Source organism: Macaca thibetana, chromosome 12 (assembly GCF_024542745.1).
Source record: "Macaca thibetana thibetana isolate TM-01 chromosome 12, ASM2454274v1, whole genome shotgun sequence".
NCBI lineage: Eukaryota > Metazoa > Chordata > Mammalia > Primates > Cercopithecidae > Macaca > Macaca thibetana.
In genome coordinates this window covers 117,483,897-117,507,613 of record NC_065589.1, presented here as the reverse complement: position 1 = coordinate 117,507,613, position 23,717 = coordinate 117,483,897, and the positions used below count along the sequence as shown (strand labels likewise).

At 36.9% G+C, this 23,717-nt stretch overlaps 1 protein-coding gene across 4 annotated transcripts in view; it reads right to left on the bottom strand.

The window, feature by feature from the left end:
- The window catches only part of EPB41L5 (erythrocyte membrane protein band 4.1 like 5), a 169,135-nt gene that overhangs the window by 123,934 nt on the left and 21,484 nt on the right, over positions 1-23,717 (bottom strand). For all 4 annotated transcript variants that reach the window (XM_050752704.1, XM_050752705.1, XM_050752707.1 and 1 more), the window contains exon 3: positions 15,679-15,783. In XM_050752704.1, the coding sequence (XP_050608661.1) occupies positions 15,679-15,783 (105 nt within the window). The remainder of the gene's footprint in view (positions 1-15,678; positions 15,784-23,717) is intronic.

The window sequence follows — 23,717 nt, the reverse complement described above, 5'->3', positions numbered from 1 at the left end:
CTAGGCATGGAAGAACAATTATCTACTTGCATCTTAAAATATAAATAATATATAACAACAAACATAACAGCCATAAGTAAACCAAACAAAGAATCACCTAGGGAGCGTCCATAAAACACTAACATACACACAACCCTCATCCCAGACCCTATCGTCAAATATGGTCTGTAAACAGCTCTTCAAATGAATGACTCCTGCCTTCTAACCACCTAACCTACATGCCTCTAATAAAGAAATGGACCACCACTACTCTTGCTCAAAGACCAAAGAGCTTATAGTAGAGAAATGTTAACCATCTTTCAAACTAATTGCCTCTGCAAAAAATATTTCTATGAATACAGGTTTATGCTCTGAATTAAATAATTATTTTAAAACAAATTCTTACATTTTGAATAATCTTAAAAGTTAAAAACTATCCTAAGAAAAGAGATGATAGCATTACTGTGTTCTAACTGAAAACACTTCAATTTTGATCTAGAGTCCACTATAAAACTCCCTGAGTGACTACTTTTTTTTGAGTTCACAGTCTGTATTATAAGACATTCCAAATGAAGACTGAAATCACCATTAAAATATATCTTCCACTGTGCCTTTCTGCATATTATTAGTATGCTCTAAGGATTTTTGTTTCTGTTTTTTTTTTTTTTTTTTTGAGACGGAGTTTCGCTCATGTTGTCCAGGCTGGAGTACAGTAGCACGATCTCAGTTCATTGCAACCTCCGCCTCCTGGGTTCAAGCGATTCTCCTGCCTCAGACTCCTGAGTAGCTGGGATTACAGGTGCCCGCCACCATGCCCAGCTAATTTTTACTATTTTTAAGAGAGACAGGGTTTTGCCATGCAGGCTGGACTTGAACTCCTGACCTCAGGTGATCTGCCCAGCTCGGCCTCACAAAGTATTGGGATTACAGGCGTGAGCCACTGTACCCGGCCAGGATTTTTTTTTTTTTTAACCTTTATTTTAGGTTAAGGGGTACGTGTGCAGAATTTAGTTATACAGGTAAACTGCATGTCATGGGGGTTTGGCATACAGGTTATTTTGCCACCCAGGTAATAAGCATAGTATACTCTATAGGGGTAATATGGTAGTTTTTTCACAAGTTATGTAGGTTATATATTCACTTTCCAGATATAAAGTAGATAATCTATTTTGGAAATACACTTTAAAAAGGGAGACAGCTTGCTACTAAAATTGCATAGGAGCTCGCTAGGTTTTGACGGTCATTTTACACTTAATTCACTTTTTTTTTTTTTTTTTTTTTTTTTGAGATCGAGTCTTACTTTGTTGCCCAAGCTAGAATGCAGTGGTGCGATCTCAACTCACTGCAACCTCCAACTCCCTGGTTCAAGCAATTCTCATGCCTCAGCCTCCCAAGTAGCTGGGACTACAGGTGTGAGCCACCATGCCTGGCTAATTTTTTTATTTTTATTTTTAGTGGAGACAGGTTTTCACCATGTTGGCTGGGCTAGTCCTGAACTCCTGACCTGAGATGATCTGCCCACTTCAGCCTCCCACAGTACTAGGATTACAGCTGTGAGCCACCACACCCAGCCCACTTATTTTTTTATTACTGCTCACACATGTATCGATTTTGAACTCACATTCTGACCACTTCAAAATACCCTGTATTTTAAAACAGCTAAACACATTTTTAGAACCCAGTAAAAGTTCATCAGAGCCTTGTAGGATCTTATTTCCCACACTCCTCATCACTATTTTTAAACGGAATTCTCTGTGGTATTCAGTCCATACCTTAAACTTAAGAATCAAAATACATAAATTCAAATCCAGTCTCTAGAAATCAGTAGACCTCACTTAAACCTTTTATTCTTCACAGGAGATTTTTCTGAGGATCAAATCAAAAAACTATTGCCTCAAACCCCATAATTATTGAACAAATAAAATGAATTATATCTACATTTCTTTAAATGAATTATTGAATATTCATAATAGAGCATTTTATAATGTAGCAATAAATATTAACGGAAACAAAACAACAGTATCTAGATAAAAGAAAACATATCGTTACTTTCATACACTGATAATTTTAATTTGTAAATATAATCAAACAGCTTTAAAGTCTATCTCTTTGACCTGATGATTCCATTTCTTCTATTTTAATTTTTTTTAAATCCAGAATACTGACAAGGATTTACAAAGATGATCAACTTCAGAATATTATTAGCCATAAATTATAAACAATCATTATTGGGCAGCTGTAAGATCAGGAGTTTTCCCGAAAAATTCAACAAGGTCATCCTTCTTTAGACTTATGCCCTTAACTTTTTAGTTCTTCCTTGTTCAGCAAATATGTGTTACAATATACAGATATATACATTTAACATGTTGTTTATTTCTACGTTTTTCACCTCCCACTATCTTACTGAATCCTATTGTGTTCTCAGTTGAATCCCTGAATACAATGCAGTCATCTGCCACTGATAATTTTATTTCCTTCAAATCTTTATAATTTTCTCTTCCATAAATGCATTTGCTGGTACTTCTATGAAATTAAGTAGCAATGGTAATAGTAGGCATACTTGTCATCACCTTCTCTTTATTAGAAATGCTTATATTATTAATCTAGGGATCTCAAAAAATCAAAATTCAGTATAAAAAATAAAAAATGGAGAGCTAGTGAGCAACTACCAGCTCTGTTCTCCACAGGTGCCACATGTTGGACCATCTGTCTACCCATGCTTACATCAAGAACCAAGGAAGTCTTGAAAAAAAAATTACAGAACATAAACAAGCTTTCCAATCAATTTAAGAAAAAGACAAAACATAATTAATACTGACAACTTAAAATTCCTTCTTTCTTAATATTTATTAGAAATGCTATCTGTTTCCCTTTTCTAAAAGCATTATATACAGTATCACGTTATACAAGATACACCTGACGCATGATACCTACCATAAAGTAAATAATAAATACAGTAACTTATTTTTCTTTAAAAACTTCACTGAATAGGTTGGGTGCAGTGGCTCATGCCTGTAACCCAACACTTTGGGAGGCTGAGGTGGGCAGATCACCTGAGGTCAGGAGTTCGAGACCAGCCCAGCCAACATGGTGAAACCCTGTATCTACTAAAAAAAAAAAAAAAATTACAAAAAGTCAGGTGTGGTGGTACATGCCTGTAGTCCTGGCTACCTGAGGGGCTGAGACAGGAGAATTGCTTGAATCCGGAAGGCGGAGGCTGTAGTGAGCCGAGATTGTGTCACTGCTCTCCAGCCTGGGCAACAGAGTGAGACTCCTTCTCAAAAAAAAAAAAAAAAAAAAAAAAAAAAAAAAAAAACACTTCACTGAACCAGTTAAAATTCTAATCTCTAAATTTAACTTTTTCAAACTTCACCAAGCACAAATATATATGTTTGAGGATTAAATTTTGCTCCCGAGACATGGTTTGTTTGTACTACACAATGTTTATTTTTTAAGGTTTTATTATGAAATAATTAGAGATTCACACAAACTTGGAATGATAGCAAGGAGAGGTCTGGTCCTGTGTACACTTCTGCCAATGCTTACATTTTAACATAACTACAGTACAGTATTAGAATCAGTAAACTAACGTTGGTATAATGTGCATGTATAGTTCTGTGTCATTTTATCACATTTAGATTCCTATCCTAATACCATAATCAAGATATAGAAATATCCCATTATCACAAAGAACTCTCTCATATTACTCATTTATAGTCACCACTCCCGCAACTCCAATATCCCTTACCCTTAGCAACCATTAATTTGATCTCTATGTCTGTAACTGTGTCATTTCAAGAATGTTACATAAATAGAATCATATAATATATAACCTTTTGATACTGGCTTTATTTCCTATTCGGCATAATGCCCTCTGAAATCCATCCAAGTTGTTGCATATCAATAGTTTCTTCTTTTTATTGCTGAGCAGTATTACATGGTATGATTGTGCCACTGTTTAACCATTCACTTACTGTAGGACATTGTGGTTGTTTCAAGTTTTTTGTTACTACAAATAAGATGCTATGAACAATCATGCCCAAGTTTTTCTGTGGAAATAAGTCTTCATCTCTCTGGGATAAATGGTCAGGCATACAACTGCTGAGTCATATGGTTTAATACATGTTTAGTTTTAAAATAAACTGCCAAATTATCTTCCAGAGTAGCGATATCACTTTACTATCCCAACACCAACAATGTATGAGAGATCCCGTTTCTGCACATTCTCACCAAAATTTAGAGTTGTCACTATGTTTTACTTTAGCTGTTTTAATAGATGTGTAGTGAAAATATCTCATTGAGGTCTTAATTGGCACTTTCCTGATGACTAGTCTAACATCTTTTCATGAATTTGTCATCTGTATATCCTCTGAGGTGAAATGTCTCTTAATGTCTTTTGTTCATTTTCGAATTAGATTGTTTGCTTTCTAATTGTTGAGCTGAGGAACTTGTTTCATTTTGTTTTTGGTTGAGACATGGTTTCGCTCTGTCGCCCAGGTTTGAGGTGCAGTGGCTGTCACAGCTCACGGCAGCCTCCACCTCCCAGGCTTAAGCGATCCTCCTGCCCAGCCTCCCAAGTAGCCACAACACCAAACTAATTTTTTTTTTTTTTTTTTGGTAGAGACAAGGTCTCACTATGTTGCCCAGGCTAGTCTCGAACTCCTGGGCTCAAGTGATCCTCCTGCCTTGGCCTCCCAAAGTGCTGGGATTACAGGCGTGAGCCACTGCACCCGGCTAGGCATTGTGTATATATGCTAGACATGAGTTCCTGGTCAGATGTGCAATATACAAATATTTTCTCCCAGTCTGTAGCTTAGCTTCTCGTTCTAGTAACAGGGTCTTTCCCAAAGCAAAAGTTTTTAATTTTTTATGAAGTTCATTTTATCTTTTTTTAAAAATCATCCTTTTGGTATCATGTTTACTAATAACTCTTCTCTAATCTCTAGGTCCCACAGATTTTCTCCTGTTTATTTGTCTCTAAGTTTTATAGTTTTACACTTTAGGTCAAGATTTTTTGTCTTACAGATATACAGCTGCTCCATCCTGTTTTGTTTTTTTGTTTTTGTTTTTGTCTCTGCCTTTTTCCACAGGTTCTAATCCAGCACCATTATTAAAACTATTCTTCCACTGAATTACTTTGGCACCTTTAACAAAAATCAGAGGTAATATTTGTGTAGGGCTATTTCTTTCCATTGATCTACATGTCTGTCGCTTTGCCAACACCACACAGTCTTGATTATGAAAGCTATATAGTAAGTCTTGAAACTGGGTAGTGTGATTCCTCCCATTTTATTCCCCTTTTTCAAAATTACTTTAGCCATTCTAGTTCCTCTGTCTTTCCACATAAATTTTAGAATAAAAATTTATATCTACAATCTATATCTACAAAATATCTTACTGGAATTTTGAGAAAAACTGCATTAAACCTGTATATTAATTTGGGGAGAACTGGAATCTATCTTTACTTTGTTGAGTCTTCCATTCAATGTAGAATGTCTTTCCATTTACTTTTATCTTCTTTGATTTCCTCCATCAGCTACACTATTTTTAAAAATACGTTTAACAACTTTTTAAAAAATAGACAATTTAACCTAGAAATCTGGATTTCAGCTTCTCTTGAAATACTTGAAGATCCAGCAATGCTGGTACAACAAACCTACTCAACAGCAAATGCCTGGAGCTAAGTGGTAGTTGCCCTATTACTCCTTTTGCAGCTAAAGGTAATATGCTTCCCACTTCACCACATCCCCTCCACCAATCCTTTTTGATCCTCTACAGTCTGCTGGGTATCAGCTATGATTTATCATTGTGCTATCTATATTTCTCTGTCTCCATCCCTACCAAAAATGAGAAAAACGCTGGGCACAGTGACCCACACCTGTAATCCCAACACCTTAGAAGGCCAAGGCAAGAGGATCACCTGAGGCCAGGAGTTCCAGAACAGCCTGGGCAGTCTCTACAAAATTATTATTTTTTAAATTAGCCAGGCATGGTGGTGCACACCTACAGTCCTACCTACCTGGGAGGCTGAGGTGGGCAGATCACTTCAGCCCAGGGGTTCAAGGCTACAGTGAGCTCTGATCATGCCACTGCACTCCAGCCTGGGCAGACACAGATAGCAAAACCCTGCTACTTTTATTTAAAAATAAAATAAAATACAAAACATAACAAGCATGTAGCATGATTTTTTTTTTTTTAAATGGGAGAAGCCATATTTCTTGGAAGTAAATAACCATGTAAAATCTTTAATGTGCATACCAACTTGCTTCCCTTCTTTTGCTCTCCTGCCTGGTCCATGTAACACTTGATTTTAAGACTGAAAATTCTTCCTTCAAAATGTTATCAAACATGTTCTCCAGGAAATTGGTACAGTTAATTCTCCAATTATTTTGCAAAGTCTTACTGTACCAACCTAAAACCATTCAATATCAAAAGAAAGATTCCTTACTGCCTGGCTTAAAAATACATTACTTCTACTGTGGAAAGTCTTGCATACAAGAAACTACCCAAAATTGTCACTTTTTTAACCAGTAATATTGGCAGTGCTCCTGTCATGGGTAACTTTGCTATACATACTATTTTTATGACAGCAAAAAAAAAAAGTGTTTCCCTAAGCCTTCATCAAGAAAGAATATATTACCACAAAAATCTTTGTTTAGTTATACAGTGAGATTTAATAACAAAGTTGTACCAACAGCAAAAAAAAAAAAAGAGAGATTATATACGTTTGATGGCATAACTGTCTTAAAGATTTAAAGAGAAAAACTCACAAATTTATACCATTATCCATCTTCCCTTAAGCTATAGGTTATTTATTTGCTAAAGAAGTGTTACTAAATTGGAGAATTCATAGTTGGGCTTCAGGGACATCTGAATTACTACATATAGATAAAATGTTATGCGTATGTGCATTTTTCTAGGGAAAGAGTCCACAGATTTCACAACTCTAAGATCATCACTGGACTATATAAAAGGATATTAAAGTAAGTTTAGATTTTAAAATAGACGATGGGGTAGTATTCTGCAGTCCACTAAAACAAAGATGACCATATATTCTGGTTTACCAGAATAATACTGGCGGCTTGTGCCTATCCCAATCCCTCATTCATTAAGTTCCCCTTTTACTCTCTAAAGTGGCCTAGTTGAAAAACTGACAAAAAACAAACAGAAAACACAGCCAGACGTGGTGGCTCACGCCTGTAATCCCAGAACTTTATGAGGCTGAGGAGGATCACTTGCATCCAGGAGTTCAAGACCAGTCTGGGCAATATAGTGAGCCCCCATCTCTACAAAAAAATAAATAATTAGCCAGGTGTGGTGCATGCCTATAGTCCCTGCTACTCAGAAGGCTGAGATGGGAGGACTGCTTGAGCCTGGGAGGTCGAGGCTGCAGTGAGCTGTGATAGTGTCACTACACTCCACCCTGGGTGACAAAGTGAGACCCTGTCTCAAAATGGAAAGAAAAGAAAATCTGAATATGCCTATAACAAGTGAATGAGCCAATAATTAAAAACTTCCCACAAACAAAAGCCCAGAACCAAATGGTTTCAATGACGAATTCTACCAAATGTTGAAAGAATTAACACTAATCCTTCACAAGATTTTCCAAAAAAACACAAGAGGAGGGATGGTTTTCCCACCTCGTTCTATAAGACCAGCATTACCCTGACACCCAAACCAGAAAAAAAAAAAAAAAATCACAAGAAAACTACAGACTAATATCCTTTATGAATACAGAACCAAAATAATCACCAAATACTGGCAAACCAAACCAAGCAACATATAAAAAGGATTATATGGTCAGGTGTGGTGGCTCGCGCCTGTAATCCCCACACTTTGGGAGGCTGAGGCAAAAGAATCGCTTGTATACAGGAATTCCAGACCAGACTGGACAACACGGCGAAATCCCATCTCTACTAAAAATACAAAAACTAGCAGGCACAGTGGCGCATGCCTGTTGTCCCATCTCCTTGGGAGGCTGAGGTGGGAGAATCACTTGAACCAGGAGGCAATGTTGCAGTGAGCCAAGATCGCGCCACTGCACTCCAGCCTGGGCAACAGAGCAAGACTCCATCTCAAAAAAAAAAAAAAAAAAAAAGATTATAAACCATGACTAAGTGGGATTTATCCCAAAAATCCAAGGTTGGTTCAACATTTAAAAAAAAAATTTTTTTTTAAATCAACATACCATACCATACAAACAAATTTTTTTTTAAAACCTCACATCATCCTTTCAATAGATGCAGAAAAAGCAATTGACAAAACCCAACAACCTTTCATAAATATGCAAAAATCAGTTGGAGTTCTATATGCTAACAATGAACAATCCAAAAATGAAATTATGAAAACAATTCCACTTAAAATAGTATCAAAGGAATAAAATGCTTAGGAATAAATTTAACCAAGGAAGTGAGATTTCTATAAACTGAAACTATAAAACATTGTTTTTAAAAAGTAAAAACCTAATACATAGAAAGACATTCCATGTTCATGGGTCAGAAGACTTTACTGTTAAAATGGCAATATTCCCTAAACTGATACATAGATTCAATGCAATCCCTACCAAAATTCCAACTGCCTCTTTTGCATAAATGGATAAGCTGACCCTAAGATTTATATGGAAATGCAAGGGACCCAGAATAACCAAAAGAACTGAAAAAAGAAGACACCTTGAGAACTCACACTTCCCAATTTTAAGACTTACTACAAAGTTACCATAATCGAGATACTGTGGTACTGGCATAAGGATCAACATAAAGATCAATGGAACAGGCCAGGTGCAGTGGCTCACGCCTAGCACTTTGGGAGGCTGAGGTGGGCGGATCACCTGAGGTCGGGAGTTCGAGACCACCCTGCCAACATGAACAAACCCGGTCTCTGCTAAAGGTGCAAAATTAGCTGGGTGTGGTGGCTCATGCCTATAGTCCCAGTTGGTTGGGAGGCTGAGGCAGGAGAATCGCTTGGACCCGGGAGGCAGAGGTCCCGGTGGGCCAAGGTCACGCCACTGCACCACTCTAGCCTGGGCAACAAAAGTGAAACTCCATCTCAAGAAAACAAACAAACAAACAAACAAACAAAAAACATATATACATACACACACACACATATATGTTTGTGTGTGTGTATATATATATCAGAAGAGAGAATCCAGAAATAAACCCACATATCCATAGCCTATAGTAAATAGATTTCCAACAAGTATGCAACAAGACCCTTCAATGGGGAAAGAATAGTCATTTTAACAAGTGGTGTTAGGATCACTGGATATTCACATGCTAAAGAATGAAGCTGGACCCCAACTTCATAGCATATACAAAAATTAACTCTAAATGAATCAGATGCCTGTTGTCCCAGCTACTTTGGAGGCTGAGGCAGGAGAATCACCTGAACCAGGAGGTGGAAGTTGCAGTGAGCCGAGATTGCGCCACTGCACTCCAGCCTGGTGACAGAGTAAGATTCTGTCTCAAAAAAAAAAAAAAAAAAACAACTTTTAGAAGAAAACGTGTAAATCTTTGTGAGTTCAGAATAGGCAATCGTTTCAGAGATATAACACAAACAGCATTAGCAACCAAAGTAGGTAAACTGGATTTCATCACAATGTAAAACTTTTGTGCAAAGGACACTATCAAGAAAGTGAAAAAAAAAAAAGTGAAAAGTGGGGGAAAAATTTGCAAATTTTTTTTGACAAGGGCTGAGTACCCAGAAAATATAAAGACCTCTTACAACTCGACAGCAAAAAGGTAAATAACCCACTAAAAATCAGGCAAAGGATTTGAATAGTCATTTCTCCAAAGAAGATACACAAATGGCAAATAACCACATGAAAAGATGCTCAACATCATTAGTCATTAGGGAAATGCAAATCAAAATCACAATGAGATACCATTTCATACCAACTAGGATGGCTAAATCAAAAAGAAGGGGAAATCACAGGTTGGCAAGTATACGGAGAAACAGGAATCCTCATACGTTGCTAGTAGGGAGTGTGGAATGGCGCCATCAGTGGAAAAGTTTGGCACAAGCAATCCTCCTACCTGAACCTACTGAGTAGCTGGAACTACAGGCACACACCACCACACCCGGCCAATTTTTGTATGTTGTAGATATAGGGTTATGCCATGTTGCCCAGGCTGGTCTCGAACTCCTGGGCTCAAGCAATCTATCCACCTCAGTCTCCCGAAGTGTTGGGATTACAGACCACCATGCCCAGTCTTCAGAGCAGCATTATTCGTAACAGCCAAATAGTAGAAATACTCCAAATGTCCATCGATGGATGAGTAAATAAAACGTGATATATCCATAAAACAGAATATTATTCAGCAATAAAAAGGAATCAAGTACTAAGATATGCTACAACATGGATGAACCGTGAAAACATTATGCTAAGTACATTTCCAGATTCCAAAGGCCACCTATTACATGATTCCATTCAAATGAAATTTTCAAACTAGGCAAATCCACAGACAGTGTTTGCCAGAGGCTGTGGAGAGGGGTAAATGGGGAATAACTGGTAATGTGTAAGAGGGTTTCTTTAGGGGTGATTATTATGTTCTGGAATTAGTGATGATGGCTGTACAATTCCAAATATACTGAAAACTCTGAACTGTGCAATGTAAAATGGTGAACTTTATGGTATGTAAATTATATCTCATTTTTTTTTAAAGTGGCCTACTTTACAGAAAAAATGATGTCATGCTAACTAAAACCAACTCCTTTTACTTAAGCATGCCTTCTCTCTTCTCTTTAAGCCTCCTACTCCAAACCAAATCTCTGAGGTAATAACTCTTCAATACTATTGTCAAAGGAGTACTTTATGTACCACTGTGTATTTGTAAGTTGACAAGTTTCACAATCCCTTCCTTTTTCCAAATAATTCAGTCCATCCAAGATCAAAGAAATAGCAAAAAATAAAAATAAAAAATAGTAACTCAGTCTACAAATAATTAGGTTGTCTGAGCAAGACCAGCATCTACAAAGCAAGAGGCTAGAGACTGGTTCCATACATGCTGAGTGATCAATAGAGTAAACCTAGTTGTGATAATCATAGCCTGGTTTCTGCAGAAGTGAACTACAGATGCGGAAAGAGAAACAAAACTACAAGCCCTATAGTGTTCGACTGGAATTTCAATTATTTACGGGTGTTGAAGTCACGGTATTCATGGTATTCTTGAGAGATAGAGAGACAGAGAGAGACAGACAGACAGAGACAGAGATGGAGAAATAAACATAAACACATATTCCCTAAATCTGGCCACAAGACTCATTGGAGAATTGGCTAATTAAAGGGCTAGAGTAGGGCACTGCAAGATGAACATGGCATACCTTCATAAGCCAGAAAGTAAGGTAGAGCTCAAAGAATGAAGGGGTCATGTTAAATGAACATAGACACCATCCTGAAGCAGCTCCCATTGACCATACTTGGGAAAATTTGAGCAACAAAATAAATGACAGTAACCGATATAAACCCACTGAACAAAACAGGAATCTATTAGTTCATAAATAAATACAAAGTTTGATGAGGAACAGTCTCAATGTAACTGCCCACAAAATAGCTAATGATAAAGGGAAAAAAGAGTCACTTCATAGTGATGAGGCCTGGCAGACACCATCTTAAGGGATCAAATTTAGTATCACTAGTAATGGGACCACATCAAATTACATGACACCCAATAGGACAGAATGAAACACAAGATCACTTCGGTTATTTTCCTGCCAAAGGTACCAAGATTAATCTACTTTATGAGGGAACATGAGACAAACCCAAATTGAGGGACAGTATACAAAATAACTGTCTTGTATCTTCAAGAGCTTCAAAGTCATGAAAGCCAAGGCAAGACTGAGGAAACCACAGTATTCCAGGTTGAAGGCAACTAAAGAAACATGAAAACTAAATGCAAAGCATGACCAGGCGCAGTGGCTCGCACCTGTAGTCCCAGCACTTTGGGAGGCCGAGGAGGCAGATCACAAGGTCAGGAGTTCAAGACCATCCTGGCCAATGTGGTGAAACCCTGTCTCTACTAAAAATACAACAATTAGCTGGGCATAGTGGCATGCGCCTGTAGTCCTAGCTACTCGGGAGGCTGAGACAGAAGAATCGCTTGAACCCAGGAGGTGGAGGTTGCAGTGAGCTGAAACCACGCCACGGCACTCCAGCCTGGGCAACAGCATTCTCAGTCTCAAAAAAAAAAAAATGCAAAGCATGATTCTGCTGGATCTTTTGGGTATAAAGAACATACTAGAAACAATTAGCATTATCTGAATACAGCCTAAGGAGATAAGATGGTGGTACTATCATAGGGTTAATTTCCTGGTTTTGATGGCTGTATTGAGTTATGAAGTGTGCTTGCTTACAGGAAACATACACTGAAGAATTCAGGTGTGATGGGACATCTTAACTATAACTCTCTCTCACATGGTCCCAGAAAAATGGTTATTTATACCATCCTTGCAACTTTCTGTAAACGTGAGATTGTTTCAACTATGAAATTAAATAGGTGTACATGAATATAGAATAACCCAGTCTAATAAAAAGTAAACAATTTAAAAAATAGAGCTCAGATTATATGTCTGTATAAGAAAAGTGAACTTTGGCTTCATCAATTTACTAATTTTGGTTATCTCCATGATGACTCCATAATTCTATAGTCATAGACGTTTCAGACTGATCTTTAGTGATCAATAAACTAAAATTTGGCACATTAATTTTATATATATGGACATGCCATATGCTGAATGTGAAATTATAGCATGTAATTCCTTGGTCGCTTTTTACGCTGCCCCTCACCCCACTTTGGTTTCATTTCATTCTGAGGTTGAATATGGCCACACAACAAGGTGATTCTTTGTTTGCTTATGTCATGAGACTATCACGGAATCAACTGAGTGAGAACTTGAAAAGTTTAGCTTATCCGGAGTTCATTTTTAATATCTTTAGTCTACTAACTGTTCTTCCAGCTCAACTCAGAGTGTTTCAGTGAGGCAAAAATAAAATGAAATAAAAGTAAGCCTGTAAGTTTAATTTTAATGCCTAGATTTCTGGTTACTGGAAGGAATAAACTAGAACTAAAGAGTAGGGATTAAATATCCTAATTCTGGCTTTACCAAAAATTTATTATCTTGACAAGAAAGACACTATATGTGTATCAAACGAGAGAAAAAACATCAATATGGAATTCAGTAATTGCTGATATTAGCAAAGAGCTAATAATACAACTTAGTAATGACTGCATATTTCTTTCCACAATTACTTAAATATTAAGTACCTCAAACCTAACTTTGGCACACTTTTGCTTTCTTTTCCCTTATACTGCCTCAAAAAACAGGAAGTCATAGATTGCTATCCTTAATATCATCTATTTATTCACCTGATTGTACAGCTTTACGATTATTCTAGAAGTGAAAGCTGAATGATATTAAAATTAACAGGCAACCAAGATGTTATCAAACTAAATAGAAGTCCAGAATTAAATTCAACAAATGTTTTGTGTGCCTACTACCTGCTGGACTCATTCTCTACCATTAGTGAATTTAGTCTAATAAAAGAGAATTAAGAACATTAGAAAGAAAAATAAAAGAAACACCTCCCACAATAACATCACCAAGAGATCAGAAACTGAAACTGTGAAAAATAGCTTCACAACTTTTTCATGTATATGCATGTCCATATATCTTTTTTTTTTTTTTTTTTAAGAGACAGGGTCTTGCTCTGTTACCCAGACTAGAGTGCAGTGGCATGACCATAGCTCACTGCAACCTTGAACTCCTGGGTTCATGAGATCCTCCCACCTCCCAAGTAGTCAGGACTATAGGCATGCACCACCATGCCTAATTTGTTTATTTTTGTAGAGACAGGGTCTTGCAATATTGCCCAGGCTGGTCTCAAACTCATGGCCTCAAGTGATCCTCCCTCCTCAGCCTCCCAAAGTGCTGGGATTATAGGCATGAGCCACTGCTCCTAGCTCAGACATTTTTTTAAATAGAAAAATTCAATTATACTGCTTTATAATCCTTTATGACTACTTCTACCACTCCATTTCAATTAGTATATTAATACTTAAAAATCACAATTTTGTTTTGTTTTAGAAATAGGGTCTCACACTTTGTCACCCAGGTTGGGAGTGCAGTGTTGCAATCACAACTCACTGCAGCCTCCAACTACAAGTTCCTAGGCTCAAGGGATCCTTCAGCCTCAGTCACCCAGCCAGCTGGAACTATAGGCGTGCACTGCTACACCTGGCTAATTTTTTTTTTAAATAAAAAATCACCTTTTTGTTTTTGTGTTTTTTTGAGACAGGGTCTCGCTCTGTCACCCAAGCTGGAGTGCAGTGGCGCAATCTTGGCTCACTGCAACCTCTGCCTTCCAGGTTCAAGCAATTCTCCCACCTTAGTCTCCCGAGTAGCTGGGACTACAGAGGCACACCACTACACTGGCTAATTTTTGTATTTTTAGTAGAGAGAGGGTTTTGCCATGTTGGCCAGGCTGGTCTCGAACTCCTGACCTCAAGTAATCCTCCTGCCTCAGTCTCCCAAAGAGCTGGGATTACAGATGTGAGCCAACACGCATGGCCAAAAATCGCCATTTTTTAATAAGCTGCATAGTATTAATTGCAAAGATATGCCAAAATTTGCCTAACTGATGCCCTGCTGCCAAATGCTCATGGTTACTTAATTTGGAGGCATGATGGGGAGGGTTGTCAGGAAAAAATGACAGCTAAAATTATTAACTGCTGTAAACTTAGCCCAGATGCTTTATAAAACCAGCTAGGAGTTTCTCTCTAAACACACACACACACAACTTCTAGAAAAAAAGGCTTAATGCCATGACATCCTTATCATCTCTGGTCTCTTCCTCTGCCTCCTACTGTTCGGGCCTTAATATTACTTTTATCCTAAAGTATTTGTAATAACTTTTCCTGACTTCAATCTCTGTCCATTCCAAATCCTACATATCTCTACATCAAACTTCCTGAAGGAAAACATAACCTCCCTGTTTGAAGACTACCTAATCCCAATTATTTGAGAGTAAATACTTATTATTATTTAATACTTATTAACTTATTATTTAATACTTTGGGCATTCAGTTTGAATGATACAATCACTAAACCACCTTCCAATGTTTTTATCCGCTACTTTCTTTCAAACATTCTCCAGTAAAATCCTAATATAGTAACCAGTTATTTGAATAGCCTCCAACTTTCTACTCTATTATATATGCTGTTCTCTCATCAGAAATGCACGTCGAAGTACCACTATTTATAGATACAGAATCACAGATCTGAAAGGGAACTTAGAGATATCCTAGTGTATGCACCTTGATTTGCAAATTAAAAACTACTATCATTTGCCCAAGAGCCCACAAAACTCCCATCTAGCATTCTTTCCATTACACAATGTTTCTCAAATTCTTGTGTGCCCAACGATCAAGTCAACAGTTCTTAAAAACAAAGATTCCAGAGCCCCATCCTCAAAAATTTTGTTCTTATAATTTAGGTTAGGAAATTAGGACCAGAACTCACATTTTTTCAAACAAGTCCTTCAGGTGATGCTAAAGCAAGGGGGTGGGGGAGGGAGCGGTGTCAAAGCTTTGTATCACAGGAAATAACACATCAAGAATATGAAGCCTAATAGCAATTAGTATATCATCTGAAATTTCCCGTTTCTTCCCCTTATGCTAAAACTTCCAAAAAACAGTTACTCACTGCTACTTGTGCTGAATCCATAAATCTCAGACCAAAATAGTCGCTTTCAATAAGGTCCAGGTGGTACATAATCTGATCAAACAGCTCTTGTCCTTTGGCTTTTTTCTGAAATGGCAAGAAAATAGGTAAATCAATAAGTGGCTTATAAGATCAACAAGGCTGAACAAAAGAAGGTTTTAGTTACACAAGATCTCTTGAAGAAAGGAGAACTTGCAATACCAAAAGTATTGGCATGTGGCAGATAATGGATAAGACATTATAGTTTTCTAATAGATCACTTAAGGCCAAAAACAAATTTGTGATCTATATGTTTTCCTAGAGGGTGTTACTTCCAATCAACTGACAAAAATTATCTATTTCGAGGTACAAATATTTGTGTGTAAGGATAAATTCTTGTGTTGTCATCAATTTTTAGAGTCCCTACTTTAAAAGGGCCATAATGTCATTGGAAAAAGAAAACACAAAAAACGTAAGAGTACTTTAGTACAAAATATGTGAAACTACACACTTGCAAACAGATTTTAGAGAAGAGACAGAAACTAGAATAATCAATGAAGGCTTGATGGAGAAGAATCAGTCAAACTGGAAGAGAATGTAAGGTAAGAAATAATAAAACTGGGAGGTAGGAGGGAATATGAGATCATAAGAAAACTACTGTGATGACGCAGAAGACACCAAATAGTAGGGTAATAAATAGCAAAGAAACTTTGTATGGAAAAAGCAGTTCTCAAAGTGTGGTCTCAAGATCACCGAGGGTTTCCAAGACCCTTTCAAAAGATTCATGAGGTCCTAGGTTTCTCATATACCTGAAAAAAACATCACATTGCAACACACTGAACATAGAAGCAGGTAAGAGAATCCAAGTACCTTCTATTAAATCAGACGTTAAATAGATTTGCAAAAGTGCTTAAAACAATGCCACTCTTCTAAGCTCTTTGTTGTTTTGGGAAATAGTTATTTTTATAATATGTTTTATATTATGTTAACATAAAAGGGGTATGTTGTTCCTATATTAATAGACATTAATCAATTACTGATTAATCAGCTAATCAATATTTAAAATGTTTTCAGTTTTAATTTCTAATACTGTAACTATTGGTAGATATAATCCACATAAGCAAAAGTATTGTTGGGATCCTCAATTTTCATAATTGCTCATCCATGCCTCTCCCATCTGTAGAACTCTAAATTGTGATTTACAGTATTTCCTATTAAAAATGAACATATACTTGGTTTATCATATCAATCTCTGCCTTTTAACAAATTTATTATTTCAACTTGTCCTTTGCTTTTTCTTTTAGATAAGTAAATCTGTCATCTATACTTCCCTTTATCAAGACAAAAATTTGACCATGCCCTCATGTCCTCTCATCTCCCCTCCACCCAATTCCCATCAAGTTTTATGGACATACTTTTGTGTTTTTTTTTATTTATTCTTAGCTAACTTTTTAAAGACAACAACTTCTACTAAGATATTTCAAAAATGTACATGTCTTACATGTGTACATTACAAGTCTTGTAGCATCTGCTAGATTTGCAAATACTCATTTGAGTTCTTTCTCCGAAAATGTTTCTAAAAATGTTCCCATATTTGAGAATATTTTAATCATGCCCTCACTCGAATGACAGTTGGATGGGTAGAAACATCAAGGTTCATAGTTTCTTTCAATACTTTCTCCAATACTTAAAAAAAATATTATTCCATTATCTTCTTGCAGTCAACACTGCTATTGGTAAGTATGATGTCAATCTCAATTTTGTTCCTTCATAATGTTACTTGTTCACTTTTAGACTCTTCAATGTCACTGTACTGTGTACAAGTGTGAGTTTTTCTTAATTATACTGTATTCTATACGAACCCCTTCAACCTGAGATCTTTCATCTTTCTTTAATTCTAGACATCAACCTCTATTGTTTTCTCAAATATTTCTTCTTTATCATTTTAAGCTTCCTACCTCAGTGCTGGCATCTTTTTTTTTTTTTTTTTAGTATACATTACTTATCCATTTAACTATATATTTACATAACACAGACAAAAGTTCAGAAAGCTTTAGTAATATAACAAAATTACACTTCAAACAATGACAAAGCTAGAATTTGAATTTTGCTCTATCTTCCAAGTTCAAATTCACTGAGGAATACATACCTCATCTAGATTTCACCTGGAATGTCACCTGAGATCAGTAAGTCAGACACCCCACTTCTTAAACAACTTCTTCTAGCTTATTCACAAAATTACTTTTCTTTTTTTGAGACGGAGTTTCCCTCTTGTTGCCCAGGCTGGAGTGCAATGGCGTGATCTCAGCTCACTGCAACCTCCGCTTCCCGGGTTCAAGCGATTCTCCTGCCTCAGCCTCCCGAGTAGCTGGGATTATAAGCATGTGCCACCACGCCCGGCTAATTTTGTATTTTTAGTAGAGACGGGATTTCTCCATGTTGGTCAGGCTGGTCTCGAACTCCTGACCTCAGGTCATCTGCCCAACTCGGCCTCCCAAAGTGCTGGGATTACAGGTATAAGCCACCGCGCCTGGCCACAAAATGACTTTTAATGCCTAAGTTCTCCAGCCACACGGGGAATTTCCAGTACACTGACCCAACTTCACAGACATCAGCCTCACTTCTACTTTTTTTAAAGTATAACACAATTTGCCATTTTAACTACTTTTAAGTATAAAATTCAGTGCCATTAAAAATATTCACCATGTTGTACAGCTGTCACCACTATCCATTTCCAGAACTTGTCACTATCCCAATCAGAAACACTATATCCATTAAAAAAACCATTCCCCACTTGCCCTCACCATTACCCCTAGTAACCTCTCTCCCATTAATACTTTCAATCACTACGAATTTGCCTATCCCATGTATCTCACATAAGCAGAATCATAACAGTATTTGTCCTCTTGTTTATGGCTTATTTCACTCACCCTCTCTCCTACTTTCTGTCTCTATGCATCTACCTATTCCATGTATCTCGCATAAGTAGAATCATAACAATATTTGTCCTCTTGTTTCTGGCTTGTTTCACCCATAGTATTTTCAAGGTTCATCCGTGTTGCAAAATATATCAAAATTTCATTCCTTTTTAAAGCTGAAAAATATTCCATTGCAAGTAAATACCATTTTGTTTACTTCTTCAAGTGTTGATGTACATTTGGGATTTTCCCACCTTTTCAGTTTGCAATAATGCTGCCATGAACACTGGTGTGTAAGTATCTGTTTGAGTCTCTGTTTTCAACTCTTCCTGGTATACACCTAGGTGTAAAATTGCTGGGTCATATGCTAATTCTATATCTAACTATTTATTTATATATATATATATATATATATATATTTTTTTTTTTTTTTTTTTTTTTTTTTTTTTCTGAGATACAGTCTCACTCTGTCACCTAGGCTGGAGTGCAAAGGTGTGATCAAGGCTCACTGCAATCTCCACCCCCAGGGTTCAAGCGATTCTCATGCCTCAGCCTTCCAAGTAGCTGGGACTAAGGTGCACAACCATGCCAGGCTAATTTTTGTATTTTTAGTAGAAATAGGGTTTTGCCATGTTGGCCCGGCTGGGCTCGAACTCTTGGCCTCAAGCATCCCAAAGTGCTGGGATTACAGGCGTGAGCCACTGCACCCAGCCATGTTTAACTTTTTGAGAAACTGTCAAGCTGTTTCCTGCAGCAGCAACACTATTTTACATTCCCTCTAAAAGAGTATAACAATTCCAGTTTCTCCACATCCTTGCCAACATTTGTTACTTTCTCTTTTATTTTTTAAAAATAACCACTTGATGGGTATGAATAAGTCTCTCCCATTGTGGCTCTGACTCAAATTTCCATACTGATTAGTGATGAGAAAATATTTTAATGTGCTTATTAGTCATTTATATATTTTCTTTGGAGAAATGTGCAAGTTCTATGCCCATTTTCGAATTGGTTTTTGTTGTTGTTGTTGCCGCTGAGTTGTAGGAGTTCTTTATATATTCTGGATATTAATCTCTTATCATATATCTCATTCACAAACATTTTCTCACATTCTGTGGGTTGTCCTTTTACTCTCTTGGCAGTGTCCTTTAATACACAAAAGTTTTACGTTTTGATGAAGTCCAACTTATTTGTTGTGCTGCCTGTGCTTTTGTTATCACATCCAACAAAATCACTGTCATATCTAATGTCATGAAGACTTTTTCCCTGTTTTCCTCTAAGAGTTTTCTAGTTTTAGCTCTCTCACTATGTCTTTGAACCAACTTTATATTAATTTTTGTATATGGTATAAGGAAAAGGTCTGACTTCTTTCTTTTCTGTGGGGGTATCCAGTTTTCTCATCACCATTTGTTGAAAAGACTGTCTTTTCTCCACTGATTGGTTTTGGCACCCTTGTAAAAAATCATTTTACCATATTTACAAGGGTTTGTTTCTAGTCTCTCTATTCTATTCCATTGGTCAATGTCTGTCTGTATTGCCAGTACTACACCGCTTTTTTTTTTCTTTTGTAGAGACGGGGTCTTGCTATGTTGCCCAGCCTGATCTTGAACTCCTGGTCTCAAGTAATCCTCCTGCCTCGGCCTCCCAAAACACTGGAATTACAGGTGTGAGCCATCACACCCAGCCCCACACTGTTTTTGATTCTGTAGTTTCACAGTAACTTTCGAAATAAATCAGGAACTGTGAGTCCTGATTTCCCTAACTTTCTTCTTCATTTTCAAGATTGTTTTCGCTGTATTTGGGTTCCCTTCAGATTCCAGATGGATTTTAGAATGGGTTTTTCTATTTCTTCAAATAACATCGTTGGGATTTTGATAGGAACTGCATTTAATCTATGGATCACTTTGGGTAGTACTGTCTTCTCAACAAGATTAAGTCTCCAAATTCTTGAATGTGAGATATCTTCCTACTTATTCATGTATTCTTTCATTCCTCTCAGCAGTGTTTTATATATAGTGCAAGTCTTTGCCTCCTTGCTTAAATTTATTCCTAAGCATTTTATTCTCTTAGATGCTACCATAAATGAAACTGTTTTCTTAATTTTATTTTCAGATCATTGCTAATTTATTTGCACCAAAAGGTATTTTTTTTTCCACAAAATCTTTGGTTTTCTACATATAAGATGATGTCATCTTAAACAGAGATAATTTTATTTCTTCCCTTCCCATTTGGATGCATTTCTTTTTTCTGCTAAACTGTTCTGGACAGAAGTTTCAATACTGTGTTGAACAGAAATGGCAACAGCAGATATCTTTATCTTGTTCCTGATCTTAGGGGAAAAAGGAACTCCTACTTTTAAATTTCATTTATTTCTTAATTTTTATTTTATGCTTCCTATCCTTTCTTTCCTCCTATGGAAAGAATTCCTAAATATGACCTTCCAACTCACTAATTTCTCCTTCACCTGAATTGATCTTAATTTCATCCCATCAAATATGTTCTACAGATTATACTTCTTATACCTAGTATTTTCCTTTGGTTCTTTTAAGTAAGTTTTTGTTCTTGTTTCATACTGTTAATACCTTACCTTTTAGAAAATGTATTAGACTTTTCTTTTTATTCCATCTGCCTTTGCTTCTACTATATACATAAAGATATTAACAACATAAAACAAGAAAACACACACATACACACAGTTTGTTATCTTTTACTTGACTTTTGAGGTGCTTGCATTCATTTGTCTCCTTATTTTGGACATATTCATTTGGCAACATGAGTCACTTTCTCTAGATTATGTGTAACAAGAGAAAGGCCTGACTCTAGCCAGTATCAGCTCCATTTAGCACTAAGAAACCCCTGGGGGAACAGAAGAACTCTAGGGAGGAGAGCCCTAACAAGGAGAAAATCACAGTTAATCACTTTCCATTAAACAAATAACTCCCTCAGGTTAAGAATTCATTCTCTGTCCACAGATAAAAAGGAAAGTAGCACTGGGAAGGAGGCATTTTTTAAAACAATAATTCACTGCCCTCTAAGAGTTTGGTGGAGGGGTAGGAAATTTAGGTAAGGGAATTTTAGGGATAAGGATTTTTAGAGGTCAAAAACTTTTTAGGGAGTGCTATTATGATTTATTCTTGAAGACACTTCCACCCACTGTCTGAGTTATTGCTATCACACCCCTTAAAAGAGATACTAATTATCAAGACAAACTTGGAGCAGGGGGTAAGACCTCCATCCAAACTGCCTTTTACCTCAATTATCCTGCCACAGCCACAGTAGCAGCCCCCTAAACCAGACTGCAGCAACCATTACTACACACACACTCTAGTACCAACACTCCTTACCTGGAGCTAATTTTTCTATCTTAGGTTTTATGATCATTCATGGGTTAATCTTAGGAGAGGACACCAGAAGCCCTTATTAACTTCAATAACTTGTCCCAAACAGGGCAAAAATCCTCATTAAAAATGTGTGATTGGGAATGATCCTAACTTCCTTCAGGGATGAATTTGTTTTAAAATTAAAGGTTTGTTTCAAATACTATTCCTAATTTGATTTACTCAACACTTTTTTTAAGAGATGGGGGTCTCACTACATTGCCCAGGCTGGATTTTAGTGGCTATTCACAGGTGTCATCACAGTGCACTACAGCCTCAAACTCCTGGCCTTAAGCAATCCTCCCACCTGAGCCTCCTGAGTAGCTAGGACTACAGGCACTCATCACTGAGCTTGGTTTATTGAACAAATATTAATAGAACACTTACTACGTGCCAGGCACTGTTCTAAACAACTACACAGGAAAACAAAACAGGTAAGCCCCTGCCTTCAAGCAGCTTACATTCAATTAAAGAAAAAAAAAGCCAGGCATGGTGGCTCATGCCTATAATCCCAGCACTTTGGGAAGCCAAGGCAGGAGGACCCCTTAAGGCCAGGCATTCTGAGACCGGCCTGGATAACACAGCAAGACCCTATCTCTACAAAAATTCAAAAAATAAAAATTTTTTTTAGAAGAAGCTTACATCCTAGCAAGGGAAGAAAATATTATGCTAGCTAGTGATAAAGGTTATACAGAACAAGTTAACTACGGAAAGGTGTTTACATGGGGCCCATTTAATAAGGGAGATTTGAAAAGAGACTGAGTGACACAAGTCAACTATGTAATTATCTAGAGAAAACGAATCCCAGAAATTATAACAAATGCAAAATTCCCAACTGTATGTGTTTAAATAATAAAACAAACCAATTGAATATATCAACATATTTGTTCTAGCAACACAATGAAAAAGGAGGAGAAGGTCATTATTGGAAATGAAAAAGAAAACCACTGGTTTTAAACAATGCTTATAATAACAACAACAAAGTAAGTACTGTTAACAATTTGACTGACTGACTGATTTTGAGACGGGGTCTTGCTCTGTCACCCAGGTTACAGTGCAGTGGCATGCACGGCTTACCACAGCCTTGACCTCCAGGTCTTAAGGAATTCTTTTGCCTCAGCCTCCCAAGTTGCTGGGACTACAGGTGTGCACCATGACACCTGGCTCAATTTTTTTTTTTTTTTTTTTTTTAAACAGGATTTTGCCTGTTGCCCAGTCTGGTCTTGACTGCCTGAGTCTCCCAAAGTGCTGGGTTATAGGTGTGGTCACACTGAGCCCAGTTAACAAATTTAATTATGCTAAAATTTGCTAATGGCAATCACTACACTACAAGTATTTTTATTCTACACTACAAAATATTTTTACACTACAGTAGAAAGCCACAGAAGTCTTCTGCTGAATTCATTTATCTGGTACCAAACTTATATGTTTCCATTACCTTCATTCTAAGGCATATTTCTAGAATCAATTTCATATTCCATCAACATTCTATATTTGCTTCAAGACCAAAGGGAAGCACTGCTTTAAAAATAACTCTCCTCCTTATTCTGCCAAAGCATCATTTGCTAGACTCTTGAAATATGACAGTTGTGTTCTAAGGAGAGAAAGAATGGACTTCTGCCCACTAGACAGCTGCCTACTCAGAACAAAAACCTTTTCAAGGTATACATTGACTCCTTCTTAAGAGATGCTAGTTCTAAGACAAGTAATGGTGAATACAAGACATTTACAGGTTCCTGAAGCAAACGAT